Source organism: Diospyros lotus, chromosome 14 (assembly GCF_014633365.1).
Source record: "Diospyros lotus cultivar Yz01 chromosome 14, ASM1463336v1, whole genome shotgun sequence".
NCBI lineage: Eukaryota > Viridiplantae > Streptophyta > Magnoliopsida > Ericales > Ebenaceae > Diospyros > Diospyros lotus.
Window position 1 is genome coordinate 2,067,523 of NC_068351.1, and position 20,549 is coordinate 2,088,071.

Below are 20,549 nucleotides of genomic sequence, written 5' to 3' on the forward strand. Positions count from 1 at the left end.
ATGAAGGTGGACGAAGATTTTGTTATGGATCGCAGGATCGATTTCGAAACAGACGACGAAGAGAACCTGGCAGAAAGGGTTTGTGATGCCGACGGAAGCGACGACGACACGGATTCCGACACCATGGTTCCATCTCGAACCGCTTCCAATGTCGGCGGCGACAACCCTACCTGGCCGCAAAGCTACAGGTTCTATGCCTACACATGACTAAACCTTTCTTTTATATGTACACTCATTCGGATTTTGATTTTGAGTTATATATATTTGATATCGATATATGTTGGTGTTCTTTTCTTGATATTTCTTTCAATCCCGGAGAGTATCATTTAATTCTTTCGCTTGTGTTGGGCTGTGCTAATTTTTTATTTCACCCAATTATATATATTTTTCAATGGGGAAAGGCAAATTCACATTAGAATAATCTTATCTTTTTATATTGGGTAACATACAATGTTTTGAAAAACGTAGTTGGGACATGTTCTAAGGCTTGTCTAGGGCGAGACAAGGCTAAATTTCTTAAAACTAATTGCAGAAAGCAGCTGTCATGGGTGAGACGAGACTAAATTAGCTAGGGTTAAATAGTTGTGAGAAAAGTAAGGTTTTTTAGATGAACACCTAAGTGGGTGGGTATGAGGCATTATACGAGACGATGAAATACTTAAATTTTAATATATATGTATTATCATTAATTATAGTTGTTTGACACTTTAACTTTGATTAGAAAACTTATGATAAATAAAAATTTGAGGCAAGAGGGCATGATTTTAGTCCTTTAGACAAGTATGATAATCTAAATGATGAAATGATTGAGAGAATTACTAGCTTGAACTTAGCTTAATTATTTCACTAAGAACGATTTGAATTGGCTAAACAAGTGGAGAGACACATGAACATATATAAACGTATATTAATTGATGATTGGTGAATTAGAATCAATACAAACAGACATGGCATGGTAGGATAAGGGATGATATATTAATTGTCATTGTTCGAACTGTGACTTGCAGGCAGTCGATCGACATGTATACGACCTCAACGCCCCCCACCTTCAGCTTCCTTACCGGGTCGAGCTTGACAAGAATAACCAGCTCTTTCGGACCAGCACAGAGGAGACCTGGTGCTGCTGCTGCTCCTGGTTCTCCCCTGAACGAGCCCCTCATTTGTGATTCAGCCATTGAAGAAGGAGAAGGAATGCCTGCCTCATACCTCCCTGTATATTGCTCTGCAACCAGCAAGCTTCCAAGTCTCTCCACCTTTGAATTGCCCCAACCAGAGCAGAAGTGTTCATATGCTCAATCCCTCCTTAATGGTTAAAAAACTTTCATTCCATAACCTTCTTTCCTACTTCGATATGTTCAAACACTTTGCTGGCTTGACAATGGTCTTAGCTTGGCTCTGATACCACTTATAACACCATGCAGCCGTCAATGTCCTATGCGGGATAGGCCTCCTTTCGACTCCTTATGCATTCAGAGAAGGAGGCTGGTGGAGCCTTGCCATTCTCTTCGTTTTCGCCATCATCACTTGCTACACTGGACTTCTGCTGAAACGATGTCTCGAGAGCTCACCTCATCTCCAGACCTTCCCGGATATTGGCCAGGCAGCTTTCGGGGTTCCTGGCCGCGTATGCTTATCCGTAAGTTTGATCTGCAAATCAGAATTTATATAGGTTAATAAGAGCTTAGTTAACTAGCATGGCTAACACTTGGATCTTGGTCAATGCAGATAATTCTGTATGTAGAGTTATATGTAAGTGCACCTTCTATGCCCCTTTGTTTATTTTCAGACTCTGTTTGTGTTGTCTAATAGAACTGGCTCTGTTCTCTTCTATGTAGTCATCCTGCGTGGAGTACTTGATCATGATGGGTGACAATCTTTCAGCATTGTTCCCAAATACCCACATGGCTTTTGCTGGGACTTATCTGGATTCGTCTCAAATCTGCAAGATTATATCGTTTCTCGTCATTCTTCCAACTGTTTGGCTTCGAAACCTTACCTTGCTTTCATACATTTCGGGTTCGCCTTCTTCTTCTTCTCCTGCTGCGTCTATTCTCAAGTTGCGCATTTGAGCCACATTTACGTACTGATCTTCGCGACATGTTTTCTTTTTCCAGTTGGAGGAGTGGTCACTGCTCTGCTTGTGTCATTCTGCTTGTTATGGGTTGGGGTAGTCGACAAAGTTGGATTTCATCCGAGTGGAACAGCTTTAGACCTTGCCAAACTTCCTGTAACAGTTGGCATATTCGGTTTCTGCTATGGCAGCCATTCAGTTTTCCCAAACATTTATTCCTCCATGGAGGAACCATCAAAGTTCCCATCTGTTCTACTAATCAGGTGATCGATCGTTGGCACACTAAAGCCAGCCCCTTAACACTATTCTTAGACTCCTCTAACATACCAAAACTCTGAGTGTAGAAGCATTGATTTGGCTAACATTTGGTTACTCTGCTGCAGCTTTGTCACATCGGGCCTTTTGTATGCTGGAGTTGGGGTATGCGGCTTTCTAATGTTTGGGAACTCAACTAAATCTCAGTTCACCTTAAACATGCCTCCAGAATTCGTTGCCACGAAAATCGCTGCTTGGACAACAGTATGAAAACAGAATAGTCTTGGTTATCAGCATGAAACAGAGCTTGTCAAGAAAATTGGAAAAATTATCTACTTGTAATGTGTTTGATCTGTTCCCGTTGCAGGTTGTTGCGCCACTCACGAAGTACGCCTTGACAATCACTCCGGTGGCATTCAGCCTCGAGGAACTCCTGCCCTCAGCTCGGTTCAGATCTTACAGCGTGTCGATGCTCATCAGAACAATATTAGTGTTCTCAACTCTGATTGTGGCACTGTCTTTTCCATACTTTGGTAAGAACACTTTGAATCCCGTACTAATTCTGAAGCAGGGCAATGAGCTTATATATATACTATCCTAGCCTGGTCTGGTAAAGCTGATTCTTTCTCTATGAAATTGCAGGCTCCGTCATGGCTTTTATTGGATCTCTACTCGTTATGCTCGTGGTAAGTTTATCGCCACATTCACCCGCTGAATCGACTGCCTAATCTTGCAGCACTGCTAATTAACTTTTCCCTGTCCTACTGCAGGCTCTAGTTTTCCCTTGTGCTTGTTACCTCAGCATTTGCCGCGACAGGGTGACAAAATTACAGGTGACACTTCGTTTATGCCCCCGACATTCTGCCTCTATTAGTCATCTTTTCACATAACCAAATCATCTTTATTATGCTCCACGCGTCTTATCTTTGCGACCACCTCAATAATCTTCTTCTTGTTCCTCGTTTTTTCGATCTGCAGATCTCAGCTTGCATTCTTACAATCATGGTAGGGCTGATATCCGCAATTGTTGGCACATATTCATCGATCACAAACATAGCAGACGAAAGCGGATGATCCAAGTAATTTCAAGGGATTAATTCAGATATATATCCAGCTTCAATCTAGCTGCCAAACCATTTGTAAATCCCAGTAAAAATCATGTAATTAAACAGAAACAAAGCATAAGGAGACCATCCCAGTAATGCATTTAGATAGAGATTAATTAGTAGCTGTTATTAATCACAGATTACTTCTCAATTTGTAATGCTTATCTCCTTTGATGAGAAAACAAATTTTCCATTTTCTTTTCCTTTTGTGTGTTTGTATAGAACTTGTTCTTTTCTAGTCAAATGAATGATCGAAGACGGGCTTGCAACAACAAGGGGCGGGCTCCAACAACCAATCCGTAAGGGACAATTAGCACCTGCAAGTACTCTGATACGAAGTAAATAAAGGAGTAAAGTAGTTAAATATGGGTAGGTTAGAAAGAGAACATACCTTAATCCTAAAGAGAATTGGGTTATATATAGGAGGAGAGTGCTCTACATACATACTTCGTGTGTTTGCAAGGTGATGGGATTAGGTATTCAAAGTCGATGAAAATTCTCAAATGGTAGTATAGTGTCGATGGAACCTTCATTAATGTGAATGGAATCCCCATTAATGAGAATCTTGAGTGAACACAAGAACACCTAACATGCGATCGTAATGATGCTAGCAAAGGGCAGAATTTAACTTTGGCTAACGATAAGATCGCGGGCTGAGATTGGGCCGTGGGCTAACACAATGCCAAAGGCCGACAATTGGGGTGTGGATCAAAGGCCAAAATTGGGCCCATACCGTCCAAAACTGATTGTTTACTTTAATTACACTGAAATATAGAAAAAGCTTGATATGACCGAGAAAACAACAGCTTCTGGTATCTACTGTCCTTCGAGGAACATGACAAGAGGAGATACCAAACGTTGCAGATACCAAATCAAGCGTTGGATTGAGGCAACTGTACGTGGCACTCCAGAAACAACATATATATATATATATATTATAATCTACAAAGAAAATTGTCAATTAGTAACCCAAAAATATGATTTGTAAGTCAAAAAAAAACTGATTTGGTTATGATTTAATCCCACGTTATTTGTTTTCCACGTTGTCTTCGTAGACGAAAAATTTTGAATATTTTAAGAATATATATGTTTTTCAATTGGTATTAGGCATAAGTCTAGAAATTGAAAGACACCTATGCTAGAAACGAATATGCATAGTGATAGAATGACAATATATCATATATTATTTAGGTTTTAATAATAGTATCATAAGTTGCTTCATTCTTAAACCTCATTTATATAACAATGAGATTCAACTACTAAAGAATGATAAAAGAGAAGGGTGAAATTCCTAAAAACTCAAGTAAATTCTTGTACAGTTGTACTCATTGGGCTTAAAAGTCTTAAAGAGCAACACAGTATCATCCACCAACCCAGCTTCTTCAACCCTGTCTCATCAGTGAACAGGACATGGCTAATTCTTTATTAATCAAGTACTTCATAAAGATGGTAATCGGTCAATTGCTGCATAAATACACAATCATAAACAGAAAAATTTTCGACAAAAATTCATGCTCAAAGCTCACGTAATCCTCATCAATTATATCTTATCTCACGTTAATGATGCTGGTTTTGGTGAGATTAGATGAAATGTCACATGTTGGCATGGAAGTTTGGATCATTTGGGAGGCAAGAAAATTACACAGATAGCTAGCATGCACTTTCCCGCATCTTTCCCATGAAGAGTGAGCTTTCAACTCAAATATTACAAATCATAATCAGCAAGGATAGGTTGACACATAAAGATGAGAAAATTGGTCGGGAAAGTTTCTAAATAGATTTTCTTTGGCAACACTCTACAGTTATTCTCCAACAACGGTTGGTGGCATGGTGCTACCAAGATTGACTTCAGACCCAGTTCTACATTTGTCACCTAATCAACCAAACCAAACACCCTTTCTGAGCTTCTATCTATTTATACACATATATATATACATATATATAGCCATAACGTTTTGGGTAGAAACAACATCAAATAGAGAAATGGGTGTTTCTTCTCTTCGTCACTCAAGAGAGGTTTTCAGAGTTTTTTTCTCAATCTCAGCATTCTACCAGATCTTTCTGGGGATTTCAGTGACCCAGGCAGCCATAACCAGGCACTATAAGTTTAATGTATGCATAAATGCTAGAATATTTGTATCATTATTGGTCCTCCCTCTCTCTCTCTCTCTCTCTCTCTCTCTCTCTCTCTCTATCTATATATATATATATATACATGACAAGATTGTTTTTCTTTTTTTGCTTAGATTCAATTGCAGAATGTGACGCGATTATGCCACACGAAGAGCATGGTGACAGTGAATGGGAAATTTCCAGGGCCAAGGATTGTGGCCAGGGAGGGGGACAGGCTGCTCGTCAAAGTGGTTAACCATGTTCCAAACAATATCTCCATCCATTGGTGTGTACTACATATATATATATATATATGTTCATTAATGTGCTAAATGTTTGCAATTGATTGTGAACAATCAAAAACTGATTTAATTTGGAAGAAAAGAAATATCAATGATGGTGTTTTGTAATTGCAAAAGGAGCACTATCAAATCAATTATCTTAGTACGTACCACTCTTTATTAAAGTTCTATAAGTACATCATTTGACCTAGCAAACAAATGAAATTATATAGCTGTACACTGCAAACGAAATCGTCGGGATGAACATTGTTAGTAAAGGGTTGACACCATGTTTATTTCAAATTACAGGCATGGAGTTCGACAGCTTCGAAGTGGATGGGCTGATGGACCAGCGTATATAACTCAATGTCCCATACAAACTGGGCATAGCTATGTGTACAACTTCACCATTGTTGGCCAAAGAGGAACTCTATTTTGGCACGCCCATATTTCATGGCTGAGATGCACTGTCTATGGCCCCTTAATCATTCGTCCAAAGCTTATGGTGTCTTACCCATTTGCCAAACCCTACAAGGAGGTGCCCATAATCTTTGGTAATAAAACACTCATAAGTTACAACTAAACAAACCTACTTAGACTCTCGTACGTTTTCTCTCTATGAAACCCTAGAAGATTGCCTTGCTAATACAGACTAAAAAAACTTGGATTTTCAGGGGAGTGGTTCAATGTAGATCCTGAGGCAGTGGTAAGCCAAGCTCTCCAAACTGGTGCTGGCCCAAATGTCTCAGATGCCTATACCATCAATGGTCTTCCCGGGCCTCTCTACAATTGCTCTTCCAAAGGTGTAGATATAGTCTATACCTCAATATATACATATATATACATTTATACGGCATGCATGCATGTTTCTCGTTTGATATTTAGAGCTCTAAATATTTAAAAATGCCATGCATATGTTGTTATTTTACGTAAGAATAATGGAATAATAATATTTAGTCATCTCTCTTGTAGTTAGAAGGCAGCTTAAATGAGCGAAATATACTATACTACTGTTGTATTGGTTTTAATGCATAATCTTGTGCTGATGAGTGGCAGACACTTTCAAACTAAAGGTGAAGCCCGGAAAGACTTACCTTCTCCGACTCATCAATGCTGCACTTAATGACGAGCTCTTCTTCAGTATCGCTGGCCACACTCTCAAAGTCGTCGAAGTCGACGCCATCTACGTTAAACCCTTTGAAACCAACACCCTTCTCATCACCCCCGGCCAGACAACCAACGTTCTCCTCACGACAAAAGCCCACTTCCCCAACGCCACCTTCCTCATGGCCGCCCGGCCCTACGCCACTGGCCAGGGCACGTTCGACAACTCAACCGTAGCCGGAATTCTCGAATACCAATCACCACCCAAATCCACCCCAATCAAAAACCTTCCATTGTTTAGACCATCGTTACCTTCTCTGAATGACACATCTTTTGCAGCCAATTTCACGGGAAAATTACGCAGTCTGGCAAGCTCTCAGTACCCGGCCAATGTTCCCCAAAAGGTTGACAAGCGATTCTTCTTCACCGTTGGCCTAGGAACAAACCCTTGTAACCAAAATCAAACTTGTCAAGGTCCGAACGGAACAAAATTCTCGGCTTCTATCAACAATGTTTCCTTTGTATTGCCATCTACGGCTCTCCTCCAAACCCACTTCTTTGGACAGTCGAACGGAGTTTACAGTCCAGACTTTCCGTTCAGTCCTGCGAGGTGGTTTAACTTCACCGGAACACCACTGAACAACACCATGGTGAGCAATGGCACGAAGGTTTTGGTGCTACCATTCAACACGAGCGTGGAGCTGGTGATGCAGGACACGAGCATTCTTGGAGCGGAGAGCCACCCTCTTCATCTCCATGGCTTCAATTTCTTTGTTGTGGGACAAGGGTTTGGGAATTTTGATCCTAACAAGGACCCTAAAAATTTCAATCTTGTTGACCCCATTGAGAGGAACACAGTGGGCGTGCCCTCCGGCGGCTGGGTTGCCATCCGGTTTTTGGCCGACAATCCAGGTACATTCCCATGCCACTTGATCTTAGAACAAACAAATTAATTGTTCTTAAACAAGTATAAAAATCTTAACTTTAACTAATGCTGTGTTTGAAGGGGTATGGTTCATGCATTGCCACCTTGAAGTGCACACAAGCTGGGGTTTGAAGATGGCTTGGCTTGTGTTGGATGGAGACCTTCCCAACCAGAAGCTGCCCCCTCCGCCGTCCGATCTTCCCCAATGCTGATCTTGACTCCCTCACAAAACAATTCCCTCTGTTACTTGTTTTTATTTTTTTCCTTTTAGTCTCTATTTGTGTATTTTCTTTTTCACTGTTTCAACCCACATGAGTTCCTTTTGATTCATCCTCCGAGAAAGAGTAGGCAATTCTCTCTTTTTTTTATTTCCCTTGTAACATTTGGAGTGGAATATGTTGATGGGCAACAATGCCTAAATAAGGCTGTTTTTTATTCAATAGCCAAATCCATCTTTTTCTCCTTAAATTTTATATGAAAAGTCTACGTATCACTTTTTGGAACTTTAAATTTGACTTATTATTAAGTACTTAATATTTATAATTTATATCTATTAACTATTTAATAATTATCCATTCAGCATTGAGCACGGAATAGACATGCTATTAAACACTGAGTAGTGACCGAATATTCGACCAAAAAAACTAGAATATATATATATATATAGACTGATACGCACATATACATATACCCACTTATATATACACACATGCTTATGTTTACAGAGTATTGTATAGGTCGCCAGTCGAAGCGAAGAGGAAAATGAAGGAGGGTCAGTCACAACTCACAGGTTGTCGATTGGACCGAAAAAGACAAGGAATGGTGGCCTGCTCGTTAATAGCTAGTCAAAGTAAAGAGGATAGAGAATGGTAGGTCGGTCATGGGTCGTCGGCTAAAGAAGGGGAAGGATGGGTCGATCATGACTTGAGGGTCATTAATTGGAGCAAAGAGGAAGGGTTGGGATTAGTTGAAACAACAACGACCGAATGGAGATTCAATTCTTCTGTTCAAGTTGAAGGTAGATGAGGAGATGAAATTAGAACTTTAATTTTATAGTTTTAGTGATTTCAATTGAATCAGAATCTTGACTATTTTATTTGGATCAAAACACTAAAAACTAGAATTGAATCTAATCCTTGCGTTTGAAACTAGGATGGAAATGAAATTAAATAACATATAATTTGACCATGCTATATACAACATTAAAAAATTACTTTAATTGTTAGGCGTTACTCTTTAAAATGAATAACATCGAGTTACATGTGCATGCTTCTATATTTTAATTAGAAGAAATTTAATTAAAATTAAAGTAATTAACCAATAAATACTAAAAACATATTAATATATATATAATTATAATGATAATTAATTAAGTACCTAAAATGTAATAAAAATGTATCATTCACACACAACCAAATTGGGAAGGGATAAAAACCCATCTATTTAGGTATAATCTTTTACAAAATACTTCAAAAACAAAGATTGCATTATCTTTGTTTTTTAATTTTTAATTTTTAATTTTTAATTTTGAGTTTTGAGTTTTAAATTTATTTTCTATTTTTTTATTTTGATAGTCTATTTTTAGAAAATTAAAAATACCTTCTCTTTGTTTTTTTAAAAAATTATTTCTCAAAACAGAAAATTAAAAAACGCGTTCTCTTTGAAATTTTGAAAATAATTTTTTAATGATATTTTATTAAATAAATTTAATTATTCAAAAACGTAAAACTATTTAATTTTAAATAAATAAATAAATTAACTTGAAAAAAAAAAAGCAAGTGCAATCATAATGTGATTATAAATAGGAAACATTAAAATAAAAATTAAAGACGTAAACTAATATTATATAATGTGATTATAAATGAAAAGATTACATCAATAGAAAATGCATTTACTTTAGAATTTTTAGAAAAAATATTTTATAATATTTTATTTAATGAATTTAATTATTAAATGATAAAATTAACTCTTTTTAATAAAATTTTACTATTAAAATAAAATAATAAATTTAATTAATAAATTACTAACATCTAAATGATAATTTATATTAAATATTATTATACATAATATGTGTAATATACTTAATAATATATTATATGTTATCTCATATTTTTAATTATAATATAAATATATTATATTTTTTAAAATTTTAAATAAATATATAATTTTATTTTTAAAATTTAAGAATAATTTTTGTTTCCTTCTTTTCTTTTTCAGAGCCAAAATACGGAAAATAGATTGTGTTTTCCATGTTCTGGATATAGAGATTATTTTAGTTGAAAACAATCAAAACAACATTTTATTGTTTTGAGTTTGTTTTATAAAAATTTTTCTTGTTTTCGAAAATATATTTTTGAAAATGACAAAGTAAACTCATTTTCATTGTTTTAGAAAAATAAAGACTAAAAATAGTCTAAAAACAACAAAAAAAACGTAGCCTAATTAATAGGCTTAGATTATGTGTGTAAATGGGGATTTGGTGGTGCTCCATGTGGATATACTTTTAGTTGAGGGATTTGTGTAAATATGTGTTGTTACATGGATAAAATAATTAAATTTGTTTAAATTGAAAAATAATTTAGTAGAGTCAGGTGAGAAAATAGGGAGTAAGGTTTGCATTTGTGGGCGGCACTAACAAGCGTTCGGCTAGGGAACGACTCGATCCGTAGTTCTAAAAAGCAGAGTATGCAAGGTTTTCCTTAATCCTCTATCCGGGAAAGTTGGATGGGTGCCCTAGAAAATTCTCTAAAAGGGTGCATGGCCTTTGGATGGCTGATGGCTCAAAGAGTTTTCAAGAGTGGGTGGTCCCTAAGAGATCTTCGGATGGGTTCGACTCCAGGAGAGTTGTGGGGGGTCTTTGGGAGGTGTTACGGCTTGAATGTCTCTAGATGGGTCTTTCGAGTCTCCAGATGGTTTGCAACAAAGAAACAGTTAAAGGCACACGAAGAACTTTCCTAGGCGGGCCTTCCGATCCCAAAGTTAGATATTTTCATGATGCAGAAGATTGTATGCGAATGGGTTGTGTGTGTCTTTGAGACCTTTGGAAAGGTTTAGGATGATGGATCTAAAGTGTTGGGTTTTGCTTTAGGTTTGGATCTTCGGGTGTTAGATTTGGATCTCAAAGATGCAGGTCCAGGGGGTATTTATAGACGTCAAGGACTGGGCCACATGGCAAAGCGAGACACATGGCACATTCATATGACTCGACCCTTCGACTAAGGCACCTAACTCTTCAGGTCTACAGATGAAGGTCAAAGGGCCTAAAGGTACCTTCAGGGATCGAAAGCCTTGAAGAGTATCCTTCATAGGCTTTCCCCCGAAGGCCCCGAAAACTCTTCGTGTCTTTGGGATTCAGGGGCTTTTTATAATACCCAAAAAATTCTTAAGGTTATAAATGGCATCATTACAAAGGGTATAAGTGGAATTTTTGAAAAAGTGGAGCTATAGGGTACACTATCACAGTTTTAAGTGATCGAATCCACCGAATAGAGTACCCCATACCCTAGATAGTTAAGGAAAATGGGATAGTACTGACGAATGACTCGAGACATGATTTTAGGTGTCAAAGAGAATTGGATTGAGAATGATTTTCGGTATAACTATGGATCAGGTTGAAAAATTGAATCGACGTAGGAAATTTCTGAAAAAGTCAACGGAGTGTTTTGAGGACCAATATTTTATATATAGAACAACACTTGAGCGATTTCGGGTTGAAATGAATGGACTTAAGGTCAAATCAATCAATCGAGCCAAAGTGTAATTTACTAATTTTACCCGATGGAAGTCAAAATGATAGTTTTTCAAAAATTTCGAGAATGAAATAAAGAGTACAAAACTTGTGGGCCTTATTGGTGTTATTGGAAAGATCAGGGATGCTATGGAAATGGTCAAAATGGCATTTGGAATAAACATGGGGGCTAAAGTGAAATAAACCAAAATGCAATGTGAAACCTACAAAAAAGGGCCGTCGCACTTTCGCCTCACGTGGAGCCATTTTCCGGTGATGGGACTGCCGAGAGAAGGCTGGGGAAGGTTGTATACGGCGTGGGGAGGCTTGGGGGCCAAGCATTGGCCTTTGATTAGTTCAAAAATGGCTAGATTTCGCCTATAAATAGCTAGATTTTCGGCTGAGACTTGGCACACAAATTACTCACGTTTGGGAGTGAATCGAAGGGAAGGGATAGAGGGCTTTTGTTTTTGAGGGATCAAGGATAAAATCTAGAGAATTTGATGAGGTTTAGAGCACGTTTGGAAGCTATTCGAAGCTTGGCCGGAAACGCAAGGTGGATGTCGGAGTTGTGCTTGCAATTTCCCTTTTGGGGCATTTTTTGGTGACCTTTCGGGCAACCAAAGGTGCCATATGGATCAACTGAGAAAGGGCTTCAAGAGGGTGGGATCAGATCGATCATCCAAGTAGTTGCCAGCGGCCGAAATCGAGGAAGAAGATCGACGCGTGAGCTACACGCGCCAAAATTCACCTGCAGACACGCGCTTGGCGCGTGGCATAGGCGGAGTATCCTAGCTTAAATTTGAGTATAAAGTACTGGTGTTTGAGGTTTGACACGCAAATCAAGGTCGTGCATAAGGATCGAGGCATTCTGAATACGTTCAAGGTGAGTGTTCGCCCCCAAAACTTGTTTTATTGTGAGTGTTCTATCGAAAAACTTGGTTTAGGCTTGTGAGTGTTCACCCCCAAAACTTGGTCTTATTGTGAGTAGTTACATCCTAAAAACTTGGTATTTGTTCTATCTAAATGTGTTGTGATTTCATGCAAAATGATTTTGTTGCATGCAAACGGTAATCAAAGACGATTGGTTTCATATGGGAGGTTCGTCCCAAACGTTTTATACATGTGCGATGTATTTTATAAAATGTTGTTTATATGATGCATTGAGTAGTGATATGTGGCATTGTCATGCATTTTGTGTCGTTCATATGGAATGTCAGTCTGGGATGTTGTCTGGATAGTGTAGCCATAATTTCCCAAGGATATTGTCGAAATAACATATAAGGGGTATCTTGTGCTAATGTGTCTACCAGGATAGCCACCTAGGGTTCCATGCCAAGTTGTATGGCCAAGGAAGTTACACTAGGACAATATGTGCCCATATGGGACATGAGTTGGGAATGGGTAGTGGTTCCTAAATGCTTGAGTGAGAACGTAATCCTTGACGTGACTAAGTTCTTGTGTTAATGTAACCTTCTTGGGTCAGGAGTGGTAACGATTGTTCCCTATGTATTGGGGAGATGCGTTGACCTTGCCCCTCTTAAGCTACGACCGTGTTGTGTTAATGTGTCGATATGGTAATGTTGTCTTTAGAGAGATTGTTCTTTTCTTGTAATTGGGTTAAATGTTGTGTGGGATTCTCTTGGATTAAAGCTTGTTAGGTTGTGTCGGTTTGTTCATGTCTTGCATACATTCATGAAAACGTGTTTTGAACTCTCACTTAAATAATTCATCATCTAATATGGACTATGTCCCTGAAATATTCAAACATTCCAAGCGAAGGCAGCGATACGAATGGAAAAGGAATTGCCGATGAGTGACTGCGATTAGTGGATAGTTTATAGTATATCATTTCCAATTATGTTGTTTATTTTGATGACGTCATGGAAAACATTAGTTTGATTTTAAAGTTATGAATAAGATAGGTTCGGTTATATATTATTCAAGGTTTCGATATAGTTTTCGCATTTGAAGTGATTTACCTGTCTTAGTTTATTAATAATTCTAAATTGATATACTGAGAAGGTGTAACGGAATTTTCGAGGAACGATTTATGTGTGGAGTTTCTGTTGGAAAAAATATATATATTCTCGAAATTTTAAGTTATCTAACGCCTTGGAAAAGTGGGGTGTTACAATTGGTATTAGAGCGAAAATTATTTGAGGATTATAGATTTCGTTGGAAATTTAGAAACTATTAGTTGGAGATCAATAGTTGAAATCCTTACATTGAGTAATGGGATAACTAGTAGTTATCAAGAATGATCAAGTTGGGAATAATTCGGTTTGGATCGAGGATTTTAGGGATATTGAACTTAGGATAAGTCGATAAGTGCTATAGAAAATCAAGTTTGAAGATTTTGAAGATCAATTTTGAGAATAGGGATCTCGAAATGGATGTTGTGAAGATTGAGGTCAAGGTGTCTCACGGAAACGATTCGTGGGAACGAGTCAAGTAGATTAGCTCAAATGTTGACTTAGAGAATGAAATAGTCAGGATGTAGTATTGGGTCTCGTAAAGGTTATTAGAGATTAGAAATTTTGACCATTCATGATTTGGGATTAGAAATTTTGACCATTCATGTGTCGAGCGAGAGCAACGGTGAGTGGCCTAGGAGTAAATGATGATGGCAACAGCAGTGATGGCAGTCGCGACTAGTAATGGTAGTGATAGATTGAGCGAAAGAGAAGGCGAGCGAGAGGCAACAAGTGAGAGTGACGGTGAACGGCCGAGGAGTGAACAGCGATGGCAGCAACGACGGCCAGTGACAGCAACTCCTTCATCCTTTTGTGGGTGTATGTATATTTGGTTTATTTTTTGAATATTTTATACATGTATATTTGATTTAGTTTTAGACAATTTCTAAAATTTAGTGACAATCAAACATCAAAAGTTGAAAAAATATCATAATTTCTAAGTAAAAAATTAAATTAACCAAACACTTTCAATTGACATTTTCTCTATAATTTAATTCTAAATAATTTAATTATCTAAAAAATATATTTTTTTCATACAAATTCAATCAATTAGTTTTGTTTTGGGCTGTCTTTGTGGTTCTGTTTTGTGAAGTGTGGCTGAGGCTGTGTCTAAAATGGAGGATTTCTTGGGTTGGAGTTAGCTTATATCTAATAATAATAATAACCCACCTTTTTCCAACTACACCGACACACCGCCCAACAACACCATGGTGGCAGTGGTGCTTCCGTTCAACACCAGTATTGGGGCAGAGTCTCACCCGTTGAACCTCCATGGGTTCAACTTCTTCATTGTTGGCCAGGGCTTTCGCAAATATGATCCAAAGAAAGATACAAAAGTTCAACCTTATTGACCCGGCGGAGAGGATCACCGCCGGCGTGCACTCTGGTGGTTGGGTGGCCATTCGAGACAATCCATATGATCATTAAAATTATTCAAAAAATGGAAATGGAGTTCAATCACCGTTTATTATAATTCCAATGCTTTTGCTGTGGATTTTCGTCGTATAACAGGTGTATGGTTCATGCATTGCCACCTGGAAGTGCATAAGAGCTGGGGCCTGGATTGTGATGGACGGAAAGCGCCCCAATCAGAAGCTGCCGACTCCACCATCCGATCTTCCAGAATGCTAGCTGAGACCACATTTTGATGGATTCCATTGTATTTCCCCGATTTTCATACTCATTCTTCGGCAACATCATTCATTTTAATTTTAATTTTTTTGTTTTTTTCTTCTCCAACCTCTTCGAAGGAAGAGCATCGGAGAATTCTTTCTTTGATTCGATATTTGTTGTAACTCTTTCGGATAATACATGAATGAATTCATCTTTGTTACTGAAACCCTACTATCTCTGATTGCATCTCACAAATATCAACAAACTAAAGAAATAATTCCTTTTACTGCTAAAACGAATTAAGCATAAGAAAATTACGGATAAGCGTGTACAAGGAAATACCGCCGGGCTAGAGGCAAGATTCAGCTCTTCGGCCGACAGCGAATAGAGCTTCCAGATCAGGCGGATGGAAGTACCCGCTCTTCGGCGGCTCCCTCTTTATCCGACTCGACGACTTCTTCTTCTTTGGAGCCGGCGGGCACTCCGAGGCCGCCGGAATTCGGCTCTCCTTGTGCTTCGGCGTCGTGCAATAATCCTCCTCGTCCGCCGCCTCCACTTCGCGACCGATCTCCATCCTCCGCTGCTCTGTATTGAATCTCCGAAACGATGAACAGTTCGACGAAGAACAGTTAATTGCAGATGAAAGTTTGCGATTGAGAAAAGGTAGAATGTGGAGGAATGGGGCGCAATGGCCGGCGAGTGGCGATGTGGATTTGGCGACAGTTAAGAATTGATTGTCACCGACTGGGCTTCGCGATGCGAATTGCGTGTTTTGACTTGACGTGGCCCACGAACGACCGCGTTTCGGGGTTTGTTAATTCAAATAAGGCGGCGCCTGCCTTGTCACAGTTCATTTCGGGCTGCGCCTTGCGCGGGAACCCGCCCCGAGTTTCCTTCATTTCAATTTTAACTTTTAATTCGGGTTCGGGGGACACGTTACATGCCAAATTCATTCTTCTATTTTTATTAAATTAGTTATTATACTTTAAAATTAATTAAATAAATTATTATATTTTTAGATATTAGTGGGTCAAATTGATCAGTATAATGATCCCATATCACTATGTTAAACGTTTAACATGTGATTTTAAGTATAATTTTAAAATTAAGCTTTGATCATAACATAGTTAATCTCGTTAATAAATTTAAATGTTATTTAGTAACATAAAACAACATCTAATATAATAAATAAGATAATTCTAGATTTAAAAATATAATTATTTATTTAATTTTTAAAAAAATATAATAATCAATTTAATCTTAAACTAAAATATGATGATTAATTTTAAATACAATGATTAATTTAACACACACCTTTTTTTAGTTTTAATTATTTCATTTTTAAGGCCAAGTGAAAGGCCCAGCCCAGTATCGAGCCTCGTTAAGGTCAGATATGGGCCCTTTATTAGTGGCCCATAGAAAAGTTGGGCCCATTGTCAACCGCAGCCTGAATGCTGTCCCATGCTTCTATGGTTGTGTATATAAATGATTATTTTCATATTTTTATTATTATATTTTTACATTTTTTTATATAGTTATTCAAATTTTTTATCATTTTAATTACACGTTTAAATTTATATTTTCGATTTAATTTAATCCATGTACTTAGATATTTTTTTGTATGATAATTTAAATTTTTATTGTTTCAATTACATCCCTTTATTTGTATTTTTGAGTTAATTTAATTTTTATATTTTAACGTATAAAAAAAATTGAAGTAGAATAAGTTAATTTAATTTTTATTTTTTTCACACTAAAATATAAGATTTAAATTAATTTAAAAATATAAATATAAAAATATAATCGAAATAATAAAAAGTTTAAATAGATATACGAAAAATTAAAATATTTTGTTATTAATTATTAAATTATAAAATTTATTTTTCTAATATCAATCACGGGCACAAGTACCAAGTCTATATTGTGCAACAAAAACAAAATATAAAGATAAGTAAAGATATTGGTTAGGGTTCGTGTCGGGCCACGGCGGCCGGAGAACCTCTACCCCAAACCAGGCGATGGATCGAGTTGCTAACCTAAGCCCACTCTGCCAGGTCAACCCTTTTGTCTCCATTTGAAGGGGTCGGTCTCGCCTAGTATTCCGTGACTACCAAAAGTCAACCCCGCAACGTTACAAAACGTTCCCTGGCTCCCAGGTAACCCACCCGTTTGGATCTTTTGTTTTATTTTAGCTGCTACTGCTTCTTCTTCTTCTTCTTCTTTAGTGGTTGACTCTTGCTCGTGTCTAACAATTGGCAAACCAAAATCCATGTAAAAAGTAACCACCGGTGGTTGACTGGTGGTTCTGGTAAACTGGCCAGCCGGGGTCCACCCTTACCTTCAAAACAATGCTGAAAGACAAGTTAGATATGGGCACTTGAATTGAAAAATGTCAACTCATACACACACACACACATACATACATATATATGGCCCCCTCAAGGCCAAGAGTCAAGACAAATAACTAAATAAGAAAAATGTGACAGATCATATGGGGTGGGAGCTGAGATCTCCTGTCTCATCCCTCGTTCTCTTTGTCTGTAACTCTAATTAAATTAAGTTACTTTATCAAATTAATATATAATAATGTATATTAATAACATTAAAATATTTAATTTTTTTCTTTTAAAATTCTTTCTACAATTCATAAAAAAAAAATTCATCTCTTTCAGATGAAGAATGAGTTTTTTCTAAACAAAATATTTCTATCAAAGTATTTTGTTTGAAAAAAATTTATATTTTCATCTAAAAATAGATTTTTTATTAATTATAAAATAATTTTTAAAAAAATCAATTTTTTATTGTTATTAATACATATTATTATAAATTAATTTGATAAAATAACTTAATTTAATTTAATTGAAGGGACAGAGAATAGGACAGGAGATCTCAGCTCATGTGGCGGTGCTATGGTACCATATCATATATATTATATAATACAATTTTAGAAGATGAAAGATCAGCGAGGTGATATACCCTTGACCTGCATGAAACCTCAAAAAGTCAAACCTAGGGCCTACATTAATCATACACATGGTACATTACCCTTTTATCTCCACGACCATAGAAAGTTGGCAGGCACAAAACACTGCCTCATAATCTGAGGGCAAACACGTAAAATCACAACCACCCCTTCATCTACTCCACCGTCTGTCTCACTCTCGCAACCCTTCAGCTTCCTTCCTCCAATATTATTATTATTCCATGCCACCATTATTTCTCAACAGCCGAGCTTCCATTCTCACGGGCCTTTCTCATGGAGGAGCTGATGAAGAACACGAGTGCCACTAACTGGCCATCAAATGGCACTGAAGATGATAATGATGAGCTTCTAAGAGAACTTCTAGACGATGCGTCACCATTCTTACTACTGCCACAACAGCCGGCGAGTGATCAATGCAAATCCAGCCCTTCCGATACTGAACCAACCGCAGTTAACAGCCGCGCCTCCTCCGCCACCCCCGGCGGAGAGGTTGAATTCGGCGCTTCGCCGGATACAACCTGTACCACAACGTTTCGCATGTAATTTAATCAATCAATGTTTCGTAGTTTGGATCTTTCACGCGTACTACTGTTTGAGATGATGAGGCTGCGCGCAGCTGCTTAATTTTCTTTTATTTGTTCAGGATTTCGATATTAGAGAAGGGTTGGAGTAAGGTAGAGAACAAGTACACTCTGAAGATCAAGAGCTGGGGTACGGCCATGGCCGACGATGGCTATAAATGGAGGAAGTACGGCCAGAAATCTATCAAGAACAGCCCATATCCCAGGTGTTCTCCGTTTCCATATTCTTTCTATCCCCTCCTCTCTCTCACCCGTTGGTTTGATTTCTGTCTTACAGTTGCAGAAAAAAAAAATTAATAAATGACTTATCTTCTCCGGCGAATCTGTAAACAGGAGCTACTACAAGTGCACGAACCCCAGATGCAGCGCCAAGAAGCAGGTCGAGAGATCCAGCGACGACCCGGAAACGCTCATCGTCACCTACGAAGGTCTGCACCTCCACTACACCTACCCATTTTTCCTCCTCAGCGAGTCGCCGCCGCCGCCGCCGCCGCCGCCAGCCGGGGCGAAGAAGCTGAAAATCGGCCAGGCGGCGTCGGGAAGGCCGGAAGAAAAGTCTCCGGCGGGGCCGCTCCGTGAATCGTCTTCTGGGGACTGTGATCAACAAGAGGGAATTACGTTTGCAGCCCCACAAGGCTTGCTCGAAGATGTTGTGCCTCTGATGATCAGATACCCATCAAACAACTGCCCCTCCAACTCCTCTAATTCCTCCTCTTCTGATCCTTCTCCACTCCCCAATTCTCCTTCCTCTCTTTCTTGGTCGCCCCCTAGCTAATTATTCATCTTCATGCTTTAATGTTGGGTTGTGAGCCAGCTCTGGTGTTGGCCGATGATATCTAATTAATGTAAATTAATAAGAATATTCATAAGGTATTAAATTTTCATCTTACTGCGAGTGTTATGTTGTAGAATAATGATTTTTGTGATAATGATTTTTGTATGTGATTTTTAATTTGTATTGACACTTATATGTATGGGTGTTTCCCGATTGAATCAGATCAGTCTCAATGGCCCAAAAGTATATTTATGCTTTTAAATTTTTGTGTTTTTTTTTTTATTGTTTCAAAAGTGTTCCTAAACTTAGACCAAAAGACTTATTTATGTTTCTAACCTTTTGTGTTTTTTTCTTGTGAAAACTAAAATTTTTCGTGATTTTAAATAGAAGTGTTCAAAAAAATCGGTGCACCGCAGAAACCGGCCAGACCGAACTGAACCAGACCGAACCGATCGATTTTTTTTTTTCGCGGTCGAAAACGGTTTGAAGGCTGTCCAAACCGCGCGGTTTGCGGTTTGGGCAGCAAGCGGTTCGGTTTAAAACCAAACCGCCTAGAAAATAAAAAAAATTAAAAAAAATATATATATATATATAAAGGCACCCAAAGCCCAGCGCAACCCCCTCCCCCACCCACAACCCTAATCCCTAATTGCAATCTGCAGAGCCCCCTCCCCCACCCGCAACCTAAACCCTAATCGCAATCGACAGCCCTCTCCGGCCCTCCCTCACCCTCGCAACCCTTCCCCAGTTCCCCTTAATCGGAATCATCTGATCGCCCCTACTGCTGCAACCTTCCACCGTCTTCCCTTCTGCTTTCTCTTTCTCCTCCTCGTTGGATTATCGTGGTAGCCCACGCCCAAGGTTCCACCACCGGCTGCGACAGATCAAGGCAAAGGAGAGGAAGCTCGGGCCGAAGCGGAGAGAAGAGAAAGCCCGACAGATCGAGGCAGAGGAGAGAAAGCCCGACAGATCGAGGTAGATAAGAGGAAGCTCGAGCAAATCGAAGCAGAGGAGAGGAAGCTCGGGACATATTGACATA

The 20,549-nt window shown here is 38.3% G+C and overlaps 4 protein-coding genes across 4 annotated transcripts; 3 read left to right on the forward strand and 1 right to left on the reverse strand.

Moving 5' to 3' along the window:
• LOC127790101 (amino acid transporter AVT1E-like) lies at nucleotides 1–3,518 on the forward strand. Its single transcript, XM_052319388.1, has 11 exons — nucleotides 1–188; nucleotides 1,008–1,309; nucleotides 1,422–1,636; nucleotides 1,726–1,749; nucleotides 1,836–2,016; nucleotides 2,115–2,334; nucleotides 2,455–2,590; nucleotides 2,694–2,859; nucleotides 2,969–3,012; nucleotides 3,097–3,159; nucleotides 3,305–3,518. The coding sequence occupies exons 1-11, from the start codon at nucleotides 1–3 to the stop codon at nucleotides 3,398–3,400; spliced, it is 1,635 nt and encodes a 544-aa protein (XP_052175348.1). The 3' UTR covers nucleotides 3,401–3,518.
• Nucleotides 3,519–5,390: 1,872 nt separating this feature from the next.
• Nucleotides 5,391–8,335, forward strand: LOC127789531 (laccase-17-like). Its single transcript, XM_052318416.1, has 6 exons — nucleotides 5,391–5,544; nucleotides 5,679–5,830; nucleotides 6,135–6,379; nucleotides 6,500–6,628; nucleotides 6,882–7,841; nucleotides 7,936–8,335. Exons 1-6 carry the CDS (start codon nucleotides 5,416–5,418, stop codon nucleotides 8,064–8,066), a joined length of 1,746 nt encoding a protein of 581 aa, XP_052174376.1. The 5' UTR covers nucleotides 5,391–5,415; the 3' UTR covers nucleotides 8,067–8,335.
• Nucleotides 8,336–15,437: 7,102 nt separating this feature from the next.
• Nucleotides 15,438–15,918, reverse strand: LOC127790565 (cyclin-dependent protein kinase inhibitor SMR4). The gene has a single exon (XM_052320136.1). The coding sequence runs from the start codon at nucleotides 15,743–15,745 to the stop codon at nucleotides 15,521–15,523; it is 225 nt and encodes a 74-aa protein (XP_052176096.1). The 5' UTR covers nucleotides 15,746–15,918; the 3' UTR covers nucleotides 15,438–15,520.
• Nucleotides 15,919–18,356: 2,438 nt separating this feature from the next.
• On the forward strand, nucleotides 18,357–19,717 carry LOC127790670 (probable WRKY transcription factor 49). Its single transcript, XM_052320260.1, is given in 4 exon segments — nucleotides 18,357–18,693; nucleotides 18,798–18,941; nucleotides 19,069–19,498; nucleotides 19,500–19,717. Coding segments are annotated over 4 exon segments (885 nt in total). The 5' UTR covers nucleotides 18,357–18,427; the 3' UTR covers nucleotides 19,545–19,717.
• The last annotated feature ends 832 nt before the right edge of the window (nucleotides 19,718–20,549 follow it).